The sequence below is a fragment of the Enoplosus armatus genome, chromosome 18 (genome assembly GCF_043641665.1).
Source record: "Enoplosus armatus isolate fEnoArm2 chromosome 18, fEnoArm2.hap1, whole genome shotgun sequence".
NCBI classification, from domain to species: Eukaryota; Metazoa; Chordata; class Actinopteri; order Centrarchiformes; family Enoplosidae; genus Enoplosus; species Enoplosus armatus.
Genome location: NC_092197.1, coordinates 17,973,641 through 17,985,928, shown reverse-complemented (window position 1 = coordinate 17,985,928; position 12,288 = coordinate 17,973,641). Strand labels below are relative to the sequence as shown.

At 41.6% G+C, this 12,288-nt stretch overlaps 1 protein-coding gene across 1 annotated transcript in view; it reads left to right on the top strand.

Moving 5' to 3' along the window:
- The window catches only part of tjp2a (tight junction protein 2a (zona occludens 2)), a 30,957-nt gene that overhangs the window by 8,802 nt on the left and 9,867 nt on the right, over positions 1–12,288 (top strand). The window contains exons 2-7 of the mRNA XM_070924721.1: positions 70–199; positions 6,669–6,722; positions 9,652–9,776; positions 10,488–10,590; positions 10,772–11,564; positions 11,983–12,086. Coding sequence (XP_070780822.1) covers positions 194–199; positions 6,669–6,722; positions 9,652–9,776; positions 10,488–10,590; positions 10,772–11,564; positions 11,983–12,086 — 1,185 coding nt within the window. The 5' untranslated portion in view covers positions 70–193. The remainder of the gene's footprint in view (positions 1–69; positions 200–6,668; positions 6,723–9,651; positions 9,777–10,487; positions 10,591–10,771; positions 11,565–11,982; positions 12,087–12,288) is intronic.

Genomic DNA, 12,288 nt, shown 5'->3' with positions numbered 1-12,288 from the left:
TTTATGTGTAACACGTCTGTAGTAGAGAGTTGTCAGTTCAAAGTGTGTGTTTCTCTCTCGTGTGCACAGGGAGCAGCCTGGCTCTGACCAGACCAGCACTGACCTGCTCAAGTCCAACTGCAAGTTCCGCTGGTCCAGAGAAGCCCAGTACTTATACTTCCGCCGCCTCTCTTCACGCAGCTACTCGGCTATTATGATGGTACGTTGTTCGCATGATGTTTTCAGAGTGACGTAGAGTGTGTGTGTGTATGTGTGGTCCTGTTGACCGCCCCACTGTTTATGTTTATACCAAACATGTCTGCACTCATACTTTCACCAGTTTTGAATATACACATCTATTAAAACATTAGCATTAGCACTTGTTATGCTGTGGAAGCCTGAGGCAGCTATATTCATGATATCTGTTTACACACGTACAACTCGATTACATTGAGACTTAAAGGCATTTATTTCTCTATTTCTACTTAAGTCTGTATATTATTGGCTGTATGTCACTGATATCATTTGAAAACCTCACAGGTCCATCTAGCTCCAGTGATTGTCATGCCGTAATGTCACTTGGATGATTATGGGTTTCTCTCTTAATGAAAATGTCATGAATTTTAATCTTTTGAAACTCTTTCATAATCCCATCATTGGATAAGCTGGAAAATGCATGCATGCATTTTGTTTTGTTTTTTTGTTTTTTTTGTTTATCTAAAAATAGTTGGTAAGCTGCAAACTGGGCTGCTTCTCTTCTGACTCGGTGGTGATTTGGAGATATGAGGTTTAGTGAGTCAGTGTTTCCCAGACTCTCCTTCCTCTTTCCTTATTTGAATTAAACTACGCTTTGGTGACCCTCTCCTGCATCCAGGATGATGATTAACCAGAGAGACGTGTCACGTCCCGGAAGCTTCATTGTTTTAATGACTTGGTCACACAAATTATTCAGGTCCAGTGAAGCTGTTTTGCATTAGGATGGCCTATTTTAAGGCATATTTCACATATTTCAGTTGATGTGAAATGTGGTGCTTTGACTTGATTGACCTTAATTATATTGTAATTTTATTTTCATTACTTCATTATTAAGGCATTGCTGCTCTGAAGTTAAACATTTTTGAATTAAATGTTGTCCTTTTATGCCAGCAGAAAAGCTTCTACCATTTGTTGAAATGGAGGAAACTGAAAGGAAACGGTTAAATTTGTCGTGGTATTAGGGATTTTGGACAATTTTGGGGTCAGCTGGCGTTCGCATCTGTGATTTGTCTCGTGCGGATAAAATACCAGATAAGGGCAGGCTTGAATGGTTTGTATTACATACACGCACATGCACATGCACGCACAAAAACAACAATAGCTTATTGTGTGACAGCTGCACATGCGCATCTAGTTTTTCCTGACCTTGGCTGCTCAGCTGCTCATGTATAAGAGCCTTACATTTTTCACATAGCTCTATATGGCCAAACCTGAGTCCACATACATGTGTGTACTTTTGGTCTTTTTTCATGGTTTGGGCCCCTTAGTTTCAGTGAAAGTACATCTTAACGTTTTAACATGCAGTGATGGTGTGCTTTCAACTTTGTGTCAAAAGTCTGTTGAAAGCTCTTTCCTCTTTCAACATGACAATGTTCACAAAGACATGTCCATCAAGAAATGTTTCTCTCAGTTTGGTGTGGAAGACCTTGACTGGCCTGAACAAAGCCCTGACCTCAACCCCATCCAACACTTTTGGGATGAACTGGAACGCCGACTGCGACTTTCAATACTACACACTAAACTAACTTTGTTTTTGCCATTTGGAAGACAGTTACTGTAAGTATAGGATATGCAAAATATGTTTTATACACTCTAAAACACATTTCAAATGAATCCCCTCTATCTGCTCCGATGCGTTTTTTGGATTGTGTGTCTTTCTCTGAATTAAGTTCTGCAGTATGCTGTATTAAATCTGTTATTGTGCTGCCTGTCTGGGAGCCTCACAGCAGGCTCCCTAAAAATCAATGGGAATTGTGGACGGATCCATCTCAGCGGTATTACAGGTGCAAGCCCCCACCACACATGTATCTACATTCATCGCCTGTTCGTTATTAATGACAGCTAAATACATTGTTTTTCATTTTTAAACGAGGTTGAGTTTCTAACACGTTGTTTTGGTTTACTGTTACCTATCAGTTGTTTTTTTGTAAATTCCCCTCCCCCGCTCTCAGTTGGTATAAACTGAACTAAGCTAGTAGTCGTGGGCGCTAATTTTTGCTCTAAATGTCCGTTTTTAGTAACTAAGTAATGTGCGATATTCAAGTCAAGTAGACGAGACTTTTACAGTTTTAGACTTTGAAACTCTCTGTTTTTTCAAAACGTTGGCTTATATCCCACCGGAAACATCTACTTTGAGTTTTGTTTAAATCTTAAGTACCAGTCCCGGATAGTTCAAAGTGCGTGATGCCAGTGAACGGAGGGGTGCTGCTCTCTCTGAGCAGATACGCGACTCAGTATTTCACCGTAAGTAACGTTACTTCCATAGCCAAATTCAAAGTATTCATACATACAAAAGTTGGCAGCTAATAGCGCTCCTGTTACAGTGTTTAGTACGCATGTTTTTGAGAAGAAGTAATTATTCGGGAGTTTCCATGAATCCCTGTTGAAGCCTGTTGCATCCTGCTGCACCTGCTGTGATAGCTGTCAGCTAGTCACACTAACGGTAAACTAGCTGAGTTAGAAAGAAACACGTTCAGAGTTAATAAATCCTGTTTTAAACGTTGTTTGACCCCATAACTCTCTTTGATAGATCGACTTTTCCCGTATTAGATCGCCTGATCTCATTTACAGTGCACTTTGTCTGTCCTTTGGTGGTCAAAACACCATTTTTGCTTCATTTTTTTTGTCTTTAATTAACCTCTCCTTTTTTCAAGGAGCAGCGGTTAACGGTTGTGCCCCTAGTGCATGACAGACTTAAGGCTACAAATGTCCAAGGTTATTATAATGGCTTTATTTTAAAGTTATTCGTGTGTCGTTGGTTCTGGATGCGTTGTTCTTTCTTGTGCCTCACGGTGTAACGCAGCTCTGTCCCCAGTAGGGGTCAGAGTTGTTCTACTTTTCTGACATCAGCACAATGAAACAGAGAAACTCCCAGACTGCCTAATGAAGCATTGGTGGGTAGTTTTGAGTTAGTTACTAAGCAAAAGTATGGCCTTCATATGTATGCACATGTATTGTACATACTATGGCGACTTAAGTGTGAATTTTTAATTCAAACTTACATTACTTACTTTATTTTGATTTCAGCATCTTGCACAGTGCAGTAAAATTTCAATGCTATTTCACTTTTTTTTTTTCGTTTTCACTAAACATGCCAGTTTTTCTTTATCCAGTTTCCAGCTGCTTTGGTAGTGGTACTGAAACTAGTATTGTTTTATATTATATTAGAAAGAGTACGGTCTAGACCGGCTCTATATGAAAAGTGCCCTGAGATCACTTCTGTTATTTGGCGCTATATAAATAAATACAATTGAATATAGAAACATTTCAAACAATACCAGCTCTACTTGAAACCCGAGCTGAAACTATTCAGCTGATTAATCGATTCAAGTTTTTAGAAAATGAATTGGCAGCAGTTTAGGTAGGCTAATCAATCATACTAAAGCATTTTCATTTGCAGCTCTACTGAGTATTAAGATGCAAACATCCTATTTGGCATAAGCACTTTTTGTTATTATTTGTCTTGAAATGTCATGAAATTGATGTGGAAACACATTTGAATTGTGGACATTTGTTTTTGTTTTTTCCCTTACTCAGTAATTCATCTCAAAATCCCCCAAATGTCAGTTAGTGAGAACCACTAACACAACGGGAGAACAAGAAAACAATTCAAGGCTGCGATTGTGTTTAACGTTTGAATTTGAATGTCACCCAGAGAGAATTTGTTTCAATTCAGTTTTCTGAGTAATAACTAAAATCTCCCAACACATTCTATGTTTCTGGTTTTTGAAAAGAGTCGGCTTTTCCTCTAAATAATTTGTTTTCTAAGTCACGTCCTGCGAGGATGACCCAGTATTTTCAACCTCCCTCCTCATTAGTGTAAATGTGTTTCGTGTTTTGTTATGTAATGGCCAACACTCAGGAGGCTACGGCTTATCCAGCAGGGCTGCCTGCGAGCAGCCATCATAATCATATCACAGAGTACAAGAAGACGGTCTGATTCAAACTGGTTTGACCTTGCCCACAGCACTTTCATCCGCTGCTGCTAAGTAATTTATCTGACTTTCATGAGTTAAGGTTTCCTTTCTCTGCACACAGTTGCGTTCTCTTCTGCTGCAGTTTTTTTTTAACCTTTCTTTTGTAAAGAGATATCAAAGCAGTGCTTCTTTTAATGATTCTTTTCTTAACTGATGCAACACATTTCACCTCGGTTGAGAATGAAAACTAAATTCTCTATAATACGCACTTCTTCTGTCTCAATCCTCACACACAACCTGACTATTTACAGGGTATTGGTTTGAAAGGTGGGGAAGTTTTCTCTGTTGTAGCTCCAGTTTGTAATGTAGCCTGACAGGACCAGTGTATTTAGACTGCAAAAATTTCAATCTGAAACATTGTTTGGAGATATGCATATGCATATATGAAATATTAGATGAAACGTTAGCATTTATGCAATATTATACCTTCTCACCTACAATGCAAGGAAATGTTTGTATTTACATGCCATCTGACCTTACCAGCATTCGTAAACTCTCGTTGTAGAATGAATTATTGTCACTTAGACAATTGTCAGACATACTGTGCACCCTTCCCTGTTTCAAGGAAAAGCCACTTGGTTCAAGAAAATTCTGGAGACTTTATTTTTCCACTTGGTTTTTCAGGAACAGTTTAAGATGAAACTCCAGATAGACATTTCAACTGACAGTGCCAAAAGAAAGATCATCTCTCTTTTTTTCTCTGTAGTGTATAAGTACAGAGCGTTTGTCTGGTTTTCATTCACACAGTCCTATCTGCTCTGTGCAGTCTCCCTGCTGCTGCTGCTGGTCCTCTGGTTTCTCCTTGTAGGCCAGAAGATCAAAAAAGTGGGTTATGATGGGTGAGCTGCCAGCTCCAGTCGTGCCCCTGTTTCACTAAGCCTAGGCCTGAGATGTCAGCGGCACACAGATATCACTTTCCACTTTAGTACCCCCAAAAAACCCCAACAACTTCAAATCCCAGCCATTGTGCTGTCACTAACTCAAATTTGCACTCTGTGCACGTCTACTGTTAGTTTGTCTTTGCTGATTTGAGAATCATCTCTAAAACTTTGAAGAGTGTCTGATATATAGCTTAAAGCCTGAGCAGACATCAACCCCAAAAAGTGTGCTGTGTGATTTGTTTTTGTGTTTGTGGATGTGTGTTTAATCACCGCGTGCCTGTGCAGGAGTTGGTGTGTCTCTGTTTACACTGTCTGCAGACGGTGGGATTTGTGCTGAATGTAGGCCAGCAGAATCCCTCTTACGTCAAAGGCAGGCAGGCGGGCAGATGCAGGAAGAGAGCTGGTGGTGGTTGTGCAGCTGTGACCATGGAGGAGGCTGTGGCGCACATCAGTCCGCCAGAGCACCGCTGGCGGTGAACAGGGAGAGACGCAGATAGGAAGAGACTGAGAGCGCCAACAATGAAGACCGTCCTCAGCCTGCACAGGAAATGGGCCCATGCGGTCAAGACCATACGTATCCTCCAGGGACTCGTGAGTGAGATTCTGCTACCGTGGCTCAGATTTGATCAGATCTGTGGCCGGTGCAAGTGGCTCGGCCAGGCAGCTGGACCTGACTGGGTTTTTTTTTTTTTTTTTTTTTTTAATCGAACTGAGTGTTTCAGAAATGGGTTAAGTTGAGTCGAGTTTTGTTCTGAAATGAGGGATCCAGAATTGGTGGCGACTTTTTTGTGAAACGATCATTTGGGATCAAAATTAATTTTCTTTAGGGTCGAAAACTCAATGGTACATTTGTTAGAGAAATTGAGGTATGTGTTTTTGGATTTTGGAAATTTGTACTTCATTAGGACTATTGGGTTATTGATCAGTCACGTAACAGAAAACTAATGATAATCAATTCATTATGTTAAGTTAAAAAATTAAAAGAATACTGTTTTCAGCTTCTCAAAGGCAAAGATTTAGTTGTTTTTATCTGTGTCGTATGATTTGATATCTTTTGGGTTTTTTTGACTGACAACAAAACCTATTCCAGTCATCAGTTTGGGCTCCCCTGTTTCTCGTTAGTCTTGACAATTAATCCAGAAATGATTGTTAGATTGATTGATAATGAAAGTAATTGTTGGTTGCAGCCCTAGACTTTGCTGGGTTTGAAATGACTTGTTGTGTAGCTGGTGTGTATCTTCTGGTTCATCTGTGTAACCCGGCGGTGGTTCCGTGGAACAGTCTGTCGGAGGAAGTGCTTTCATCCTGAATTATGTTCAAGAGCTTGTTAAAGAAAGCCAACTGATGTTCAAGCGCTCTCATCAATATTTCATCGACCCCAGCCCGAAGTTTCTTCAGTCAAACTTGTTGTGGCTTGTGCCCAGCAGAGGCCTGCCATTGTTCGTGTGGGAGCTCCTGGTTCTGTAACAACAGCGTGGGCTAATGAACTGGCTTTGTCGTTACATCACGTAGTACATTATTAATCTGTTCAGTGAAATGAAACTACCCACGGTAATCTTGTCCTTTCTCCCCACAGAACCCGGTCATGGAGGAGACCGTGTGGGAGCAGTACACCGTGACCCTGCAGAGGGTGAGTCCATCTGCACCAAAACACACCAGACCTCATCTCATTGCAGCCATAAACACAGGCTGTTAATATACTCAGTGCTTCACAGTCAGTGCCTTTTTAAATTATTATTTAAGAGAGCAAAGAGAGCTCAGACTACAGATGTAATTCCTGTCCTCTAAATGAGAGCCAGAATAAACTTATGCAATTCTGAAAAGATATATTAGTTTAATTAGTTCTGATTAATTAGCCTTGTCAGATGAGCGCCTGAGCTCCTAGTGTGGTGAAAAATGAACACAGCAAGGTCAACTATATCAATTTCTTTTTTTATATAACTATGGTGAACATGGTGGTGCATTTAGCAGCTAAACAGCCACATATTTCCCTCAAGAGTTGGTGGAGATCGAATCAGGGCTTAAAGGAGAGTGAATATTGGACTTTGGGGAAATTTGGAGTCATTACCGCAGTATTCCTAAAATGCTGATGCTGGTGTTGGTGATGGTTCTAAAATGGTTACTCAATTAGTCACTTGACAGTAACAATAACATGTTGTTACAAATTGAATATTTCAGATGTAAAAGTTTGGAAGTTGGTAACTTGTGTTTCACTTGACCTCAAACAATGCTTTTTTTTCTATATTGTACTTTGAGAAATGTATTCTCAATTTGTTCTCCAAATGTTAAATGTTATCTGAACATAATCAGCTATACGAGAGATTTGTCCAAATAAAATCTAAAAAAAAAGAAGTCTAAATTGGCAAAGTTTTGATTTAAATCATGAGCTATTTGATCAAATAAGTAAACAAGATTACAAACCTGACCAGACAATCAATGCCGTAAACTACTGAAATACTCCACTAGCCAAGTAAACCAGGTCCTAAGCTGTCGGTAATGTTAAACACGTGTACGACTGTGTGAGCAGAGCAAACCAGTTGAGCTTAGGTAATCATCCTGATGAACTCATTGTCTCGTGCTGCGGTCCACTGAAGCCAAAAAAGCAGATTTAGTGCAAAAAGGTCCTCTGCTGCAGGCTTGTGACCCCCGACTCTCCACCCCACCACAGCCAGCTGTCACACTCTGCTTTGTGCATCTACTTTTTGTTCTCTTCTGCTATTTGTTAACTGAGTAGCATTTTTAGATATGTTGCCTCTCCTGCAGCCTCTGTCCCCCAAACTAAAGTCTATGAGGCTTCCACGAGCTTGAAACTCGACATTCATTCAACTATATTCATTACATACCATAATGTAGCACAATATTCATCTCATGCCAGTGTTACAAGACATACTTATTTATCACTGACAATGCACATTAATTGGTTTAATGGTGATGTAAACGTACCACGTTCAGCCAAAGGGATAAGTGTCACCTGCAGGTTAGTGTTTAAAAGAAAATAAGAAAAAAAGACAGAAGTCAGACACATCCTGAAGTACATGTAGCAGGATATAGAATAAACAAAAATGAACCTTTTAAAAAACCTGATAGAGGAAAGGTAAAGGCGCATATGGTAATCATAACTTTACCGCAGCAGTCAAGGATTAACATTATAAAGGACAACAAAATATAGGGCTATAAGCAATTACAACAGGCACTATTTTGGATTTCACTATTTAAATGTCAAAGCTAGATTGATATGATCAAAAAATAGCTTGATAGCTCTGGATTTGACGCATCTGGAGGATGCTTTAACTTCCAACAGGCTCTGGGAACTGGAAACATGCCTGACAGGTCTGATCTGACTGATGAGAAAAATCATCCAACTTTACAGACTCACACTGTTTTTATTAAACATCTTCCTTTTAATAATTGAGGGGGACATTTAACAGCAATGAAAAATTGCAATACATATCCTACTTGAATACGAGTCATGTACAGTAACAGGAAGTGGCAGGAAGCATTAAGAAGGCACCACTGATATCCCAGCACACACACGCACACACATTTGTAAATTGTTTCACGCCATTAAATCCCATCATCTCTTCCCTCAACCGCTGGTGGAAACAATAACACAACACAGTGGCAGGCTTTACAGTCTCTGCTGTCATCTTGAAAACCCTTTCATACCAGCGTGGTGATATTCCTGCTTTCCCCTTAGTTGACACGCCTGTCCTTCTGTTGGGAAGAGAATCCTATCTGGCCTCTCAGGCTCAGAGAACCTTTTCAAAAATCAGCAAGGCATGTCAAACATGCTTTGTTGTCAAGCTAAAAACAAAGCTCAGATCATGAAACGTTGGCATTTTGGAGACATCTGACAGCAACAATTTATTTTCCAGTTTAAAAAAACAACTATTTGATTCTTCACAATACTTCAATATACAAATTGATTTTTAAGATTATTCTATTAGAATGAATGAGATGTCTTCCTCTCCTCTGTTCCCTCATTTTTGCCCCTGTTTGTTTCTCTGCTCGCACTTTCTCCCCCCCTCTGCCTCCACGGCCATCTGCTAGAGACAGAGGGAAGTGGTGAATTGTATGTTTTTTTTTATTTATTTTTTTTAAGTACAGATGGAAGGGAGGGGATAAAGAGACAGGGTCATCAAATCTCTGACCTAATCCGAGCAAACTGGAGCAATGGCAGGTAGAACCATTCAAAGCTGAAACACGTTTCCAAAGAAGCAAGGGGCCTTAAAAACCGAGACGTTTTGTAAATGAAAATCACACCTTGGCGTACACTGAGGTGCACACTTGACACTTGAGGATATTATGAAGCGAAGCATTAGCGTAGTTGTTGATCACACACGACACAGACGGTGGACATGTAGGCGCTGCCCTGTCATACATGACTCCGGTATGCACAACTGTAATCACAATCAAAGCCAAAATCCCTTTAATCGCCATGTACAATGCACATACAGCCATGATGATGCAGTGTGAGCTGACACACACCACAGGGATTACAGGACACACACACACACACATACACACATGATTTACATGCTTTCTTTTCTTGTCCTCAGGATCCAAAGATGGGCTTTGGTATCGCGGTGTCAGGGGGGCGGGACAACCCGAACGAGGAAAGTGGCGAGATGTCCATTGTGGTGTCCGACGTCCTGCAGGGAGGACCGGCTGATGGCTTGTTGTTGTACGTAATGTTGTCGGTCGTAATTTAGTGAAAATCCCTAAACTCCGAAACTCAGAAAACAATGGCAGACTGTAACACAGTTTAGTGTCATTAGGATACTGACATAACTCCAATGTTAGTTGTGTCATTCAGTTAGGACCGATAGTGTCGGAGGCTTTGCTTGAACACACCCTCTGTTTTGACCAATTTATGTGTTTATATACAATTCACGTCCCACTCAATAGTGGGTTAACCACGACCCCTCGTAGAGATTTTGCTGTACCATTTACACTGAGCCATCGTCCCCATTAATATCCCTGTATCTGTTGAACCGTGGTGTGCAAGAAAAGTGTTTAGCAGTATCAGTATTGGATATACAGATATCGCACCCCTTTGGAGCAGTTCTCCAAAACAAACTCATTTAATCAATCAATCAATCAATCAGTAAAACATTTACTGTTATATGACAACTGACAACAGGGATTGGTGCTGGACAAGTGAAGTCAAAAATATCCCTAAAAAATATGTAATATAATATATATATATAATAGAAAAAAACTTTCTGAACAGAGATAAAGCCATTAGTGTTCCACCTGTCACTTGAGGTTCATATGAAAACATATAATTTATGTATTAAAGTTGTGTCTTCTGTTTTTGTAATGAAGATTAACATTGAGAACTCTTTTTAAGTTTAGCATGTTATAGCTCATATCAGTGTTTGTTTGTGTTCAGTGAGAATGACCGAGTGGTGCAGGTGAACGCCATCCCCATGGAGGGGGCCATCCACTCCTTTGCTGTCCAGACCCTCAGGAAGTGTGGCAAAGTAGCAAAAATTGTAAGTCAAGGTTTCGTTGTGTTGTTTGAACCAAAACCGTAAAATGTAATCTCATTTATTGATGCCCCTCTCTCTCCTAGTATTTCTTCTCTGTCTCTCTACTTTCAGCTCCAAAAAGGGCTACAAACTAAAGTGACCGCTGACCTTTTTGTTTTCATTGAAAAAATCTGTTCATCAACAGACAGTCAAGAGGCCCAGGAAGGTTCCAGTCAATCTGCTGAACCGTCCCCCGTCACCCGATGACAGAGTCTTCAACAACGACTACAATGACGATTACAACTACGAGGAGGACCGGCGCAGTGTGTACAGCGGCCGGAGTGGCGGCGGGCGGAAATACAGCCCCGAGAGGGAGCGAGGCGGGGGAGGCTACATGGATTCTGGCTACCAAACACGTGAGCGTGACTATGACAGGGACTATGACCGGCGGGAACGCGGCAGGAGCATGGAGCGGGACCTGAGCCCTGACCGGCAGTACAGGAGAGATGGCAGCAAAGGTCGCACTTTGGACAGAGAGCGCAGTCCAGACCGCCCTTACAGGAGCGACCACATGCTCGCCCGCGACTACAGCCCGGACAGAAGGTACCGCAGCGAGCGCGCGTTAGACCGAGACCACAGTCCCGATCGGCGCTACCGCAGCGAGCGAGCCCTGGACAGGGAGTACAGCCCAGACAGACGCTACCGCAGCGAGCGAACGCTGGACCGCACCAACAGCCCGGACCTGCGCCACAGACGCGACAGCCACAGCCCGGCTCGAGGCCACGGCCGCGACCCCAGCTTCGAACGAGGACGCGAACGCGTCCCCAGTGACACCAGGAAGTACGATGAGCCGCTGAAGCGGAGTGGGAGCAGAGACCGCCTGGAACGCTCGCCATCACCCGCCGCCATGCCCATCCCTTTGCCCCGCCCGGCCCGGGACCTGGAGCCACTGGAGAAACCCCTGAATGTACTGCTGCTGAAGAACCGGCCCAACGAAGGTGAGACCCTGACAAACCTTGTTACTAGTTACTGTTGTTAGACTGTCAGGCTCCATTCTGAGAAACAAAATGTGTAGTTGGTACTTTTTCAAACAGGTAATGCCTTTTTTACCCACAAGTAGGGACATTTTAAAACTTTTAAATTACCAGAGTTTCGTAACTGATGCCAAAACGAGAGAACTATTGCATTTAACAAACGAAGGCAAGCAAAGCATTTTGATTTACTGTAAATCTGTAACCGTCTGATCGGAGAATAAGTCAACAAGAAGATCAGATCGGACAGACTGGGCATCTGGGAAACTGTTTCCTCATTTAACACTTTGAAAGCTATTCCACAGCTGCCTAGGTGTAGGTTGTATAGCCTGTTTATATGTTGATGCCATACAAAGGTGATTTATTTTTTTACCTTCTTCTCCAGAGTATGGCCTTCGTCTGGGCAGTCAGCTCTTCATCAAAGAGATGACCAACACAGGACTTGCCAGCAGAGATGGGAACCTGCAGGAAGGGGACATTATATTAAAGGTAGGGCCACGGTTTCAAAGTGCAGATCTTAAACACGCTTCAGAATAGGAATGCAAATACTCATTATTCCTATTAATATTTTAGTCCTTTAAATGTTAAAAAAATCCCATGTTTCCAAAACCCAAAGATATTCAATTTGGAATGGAATAAAACAGAGTAAAGCAGCAAATCCTCACACTGAAGAGGATTAAACAAAGCAAAT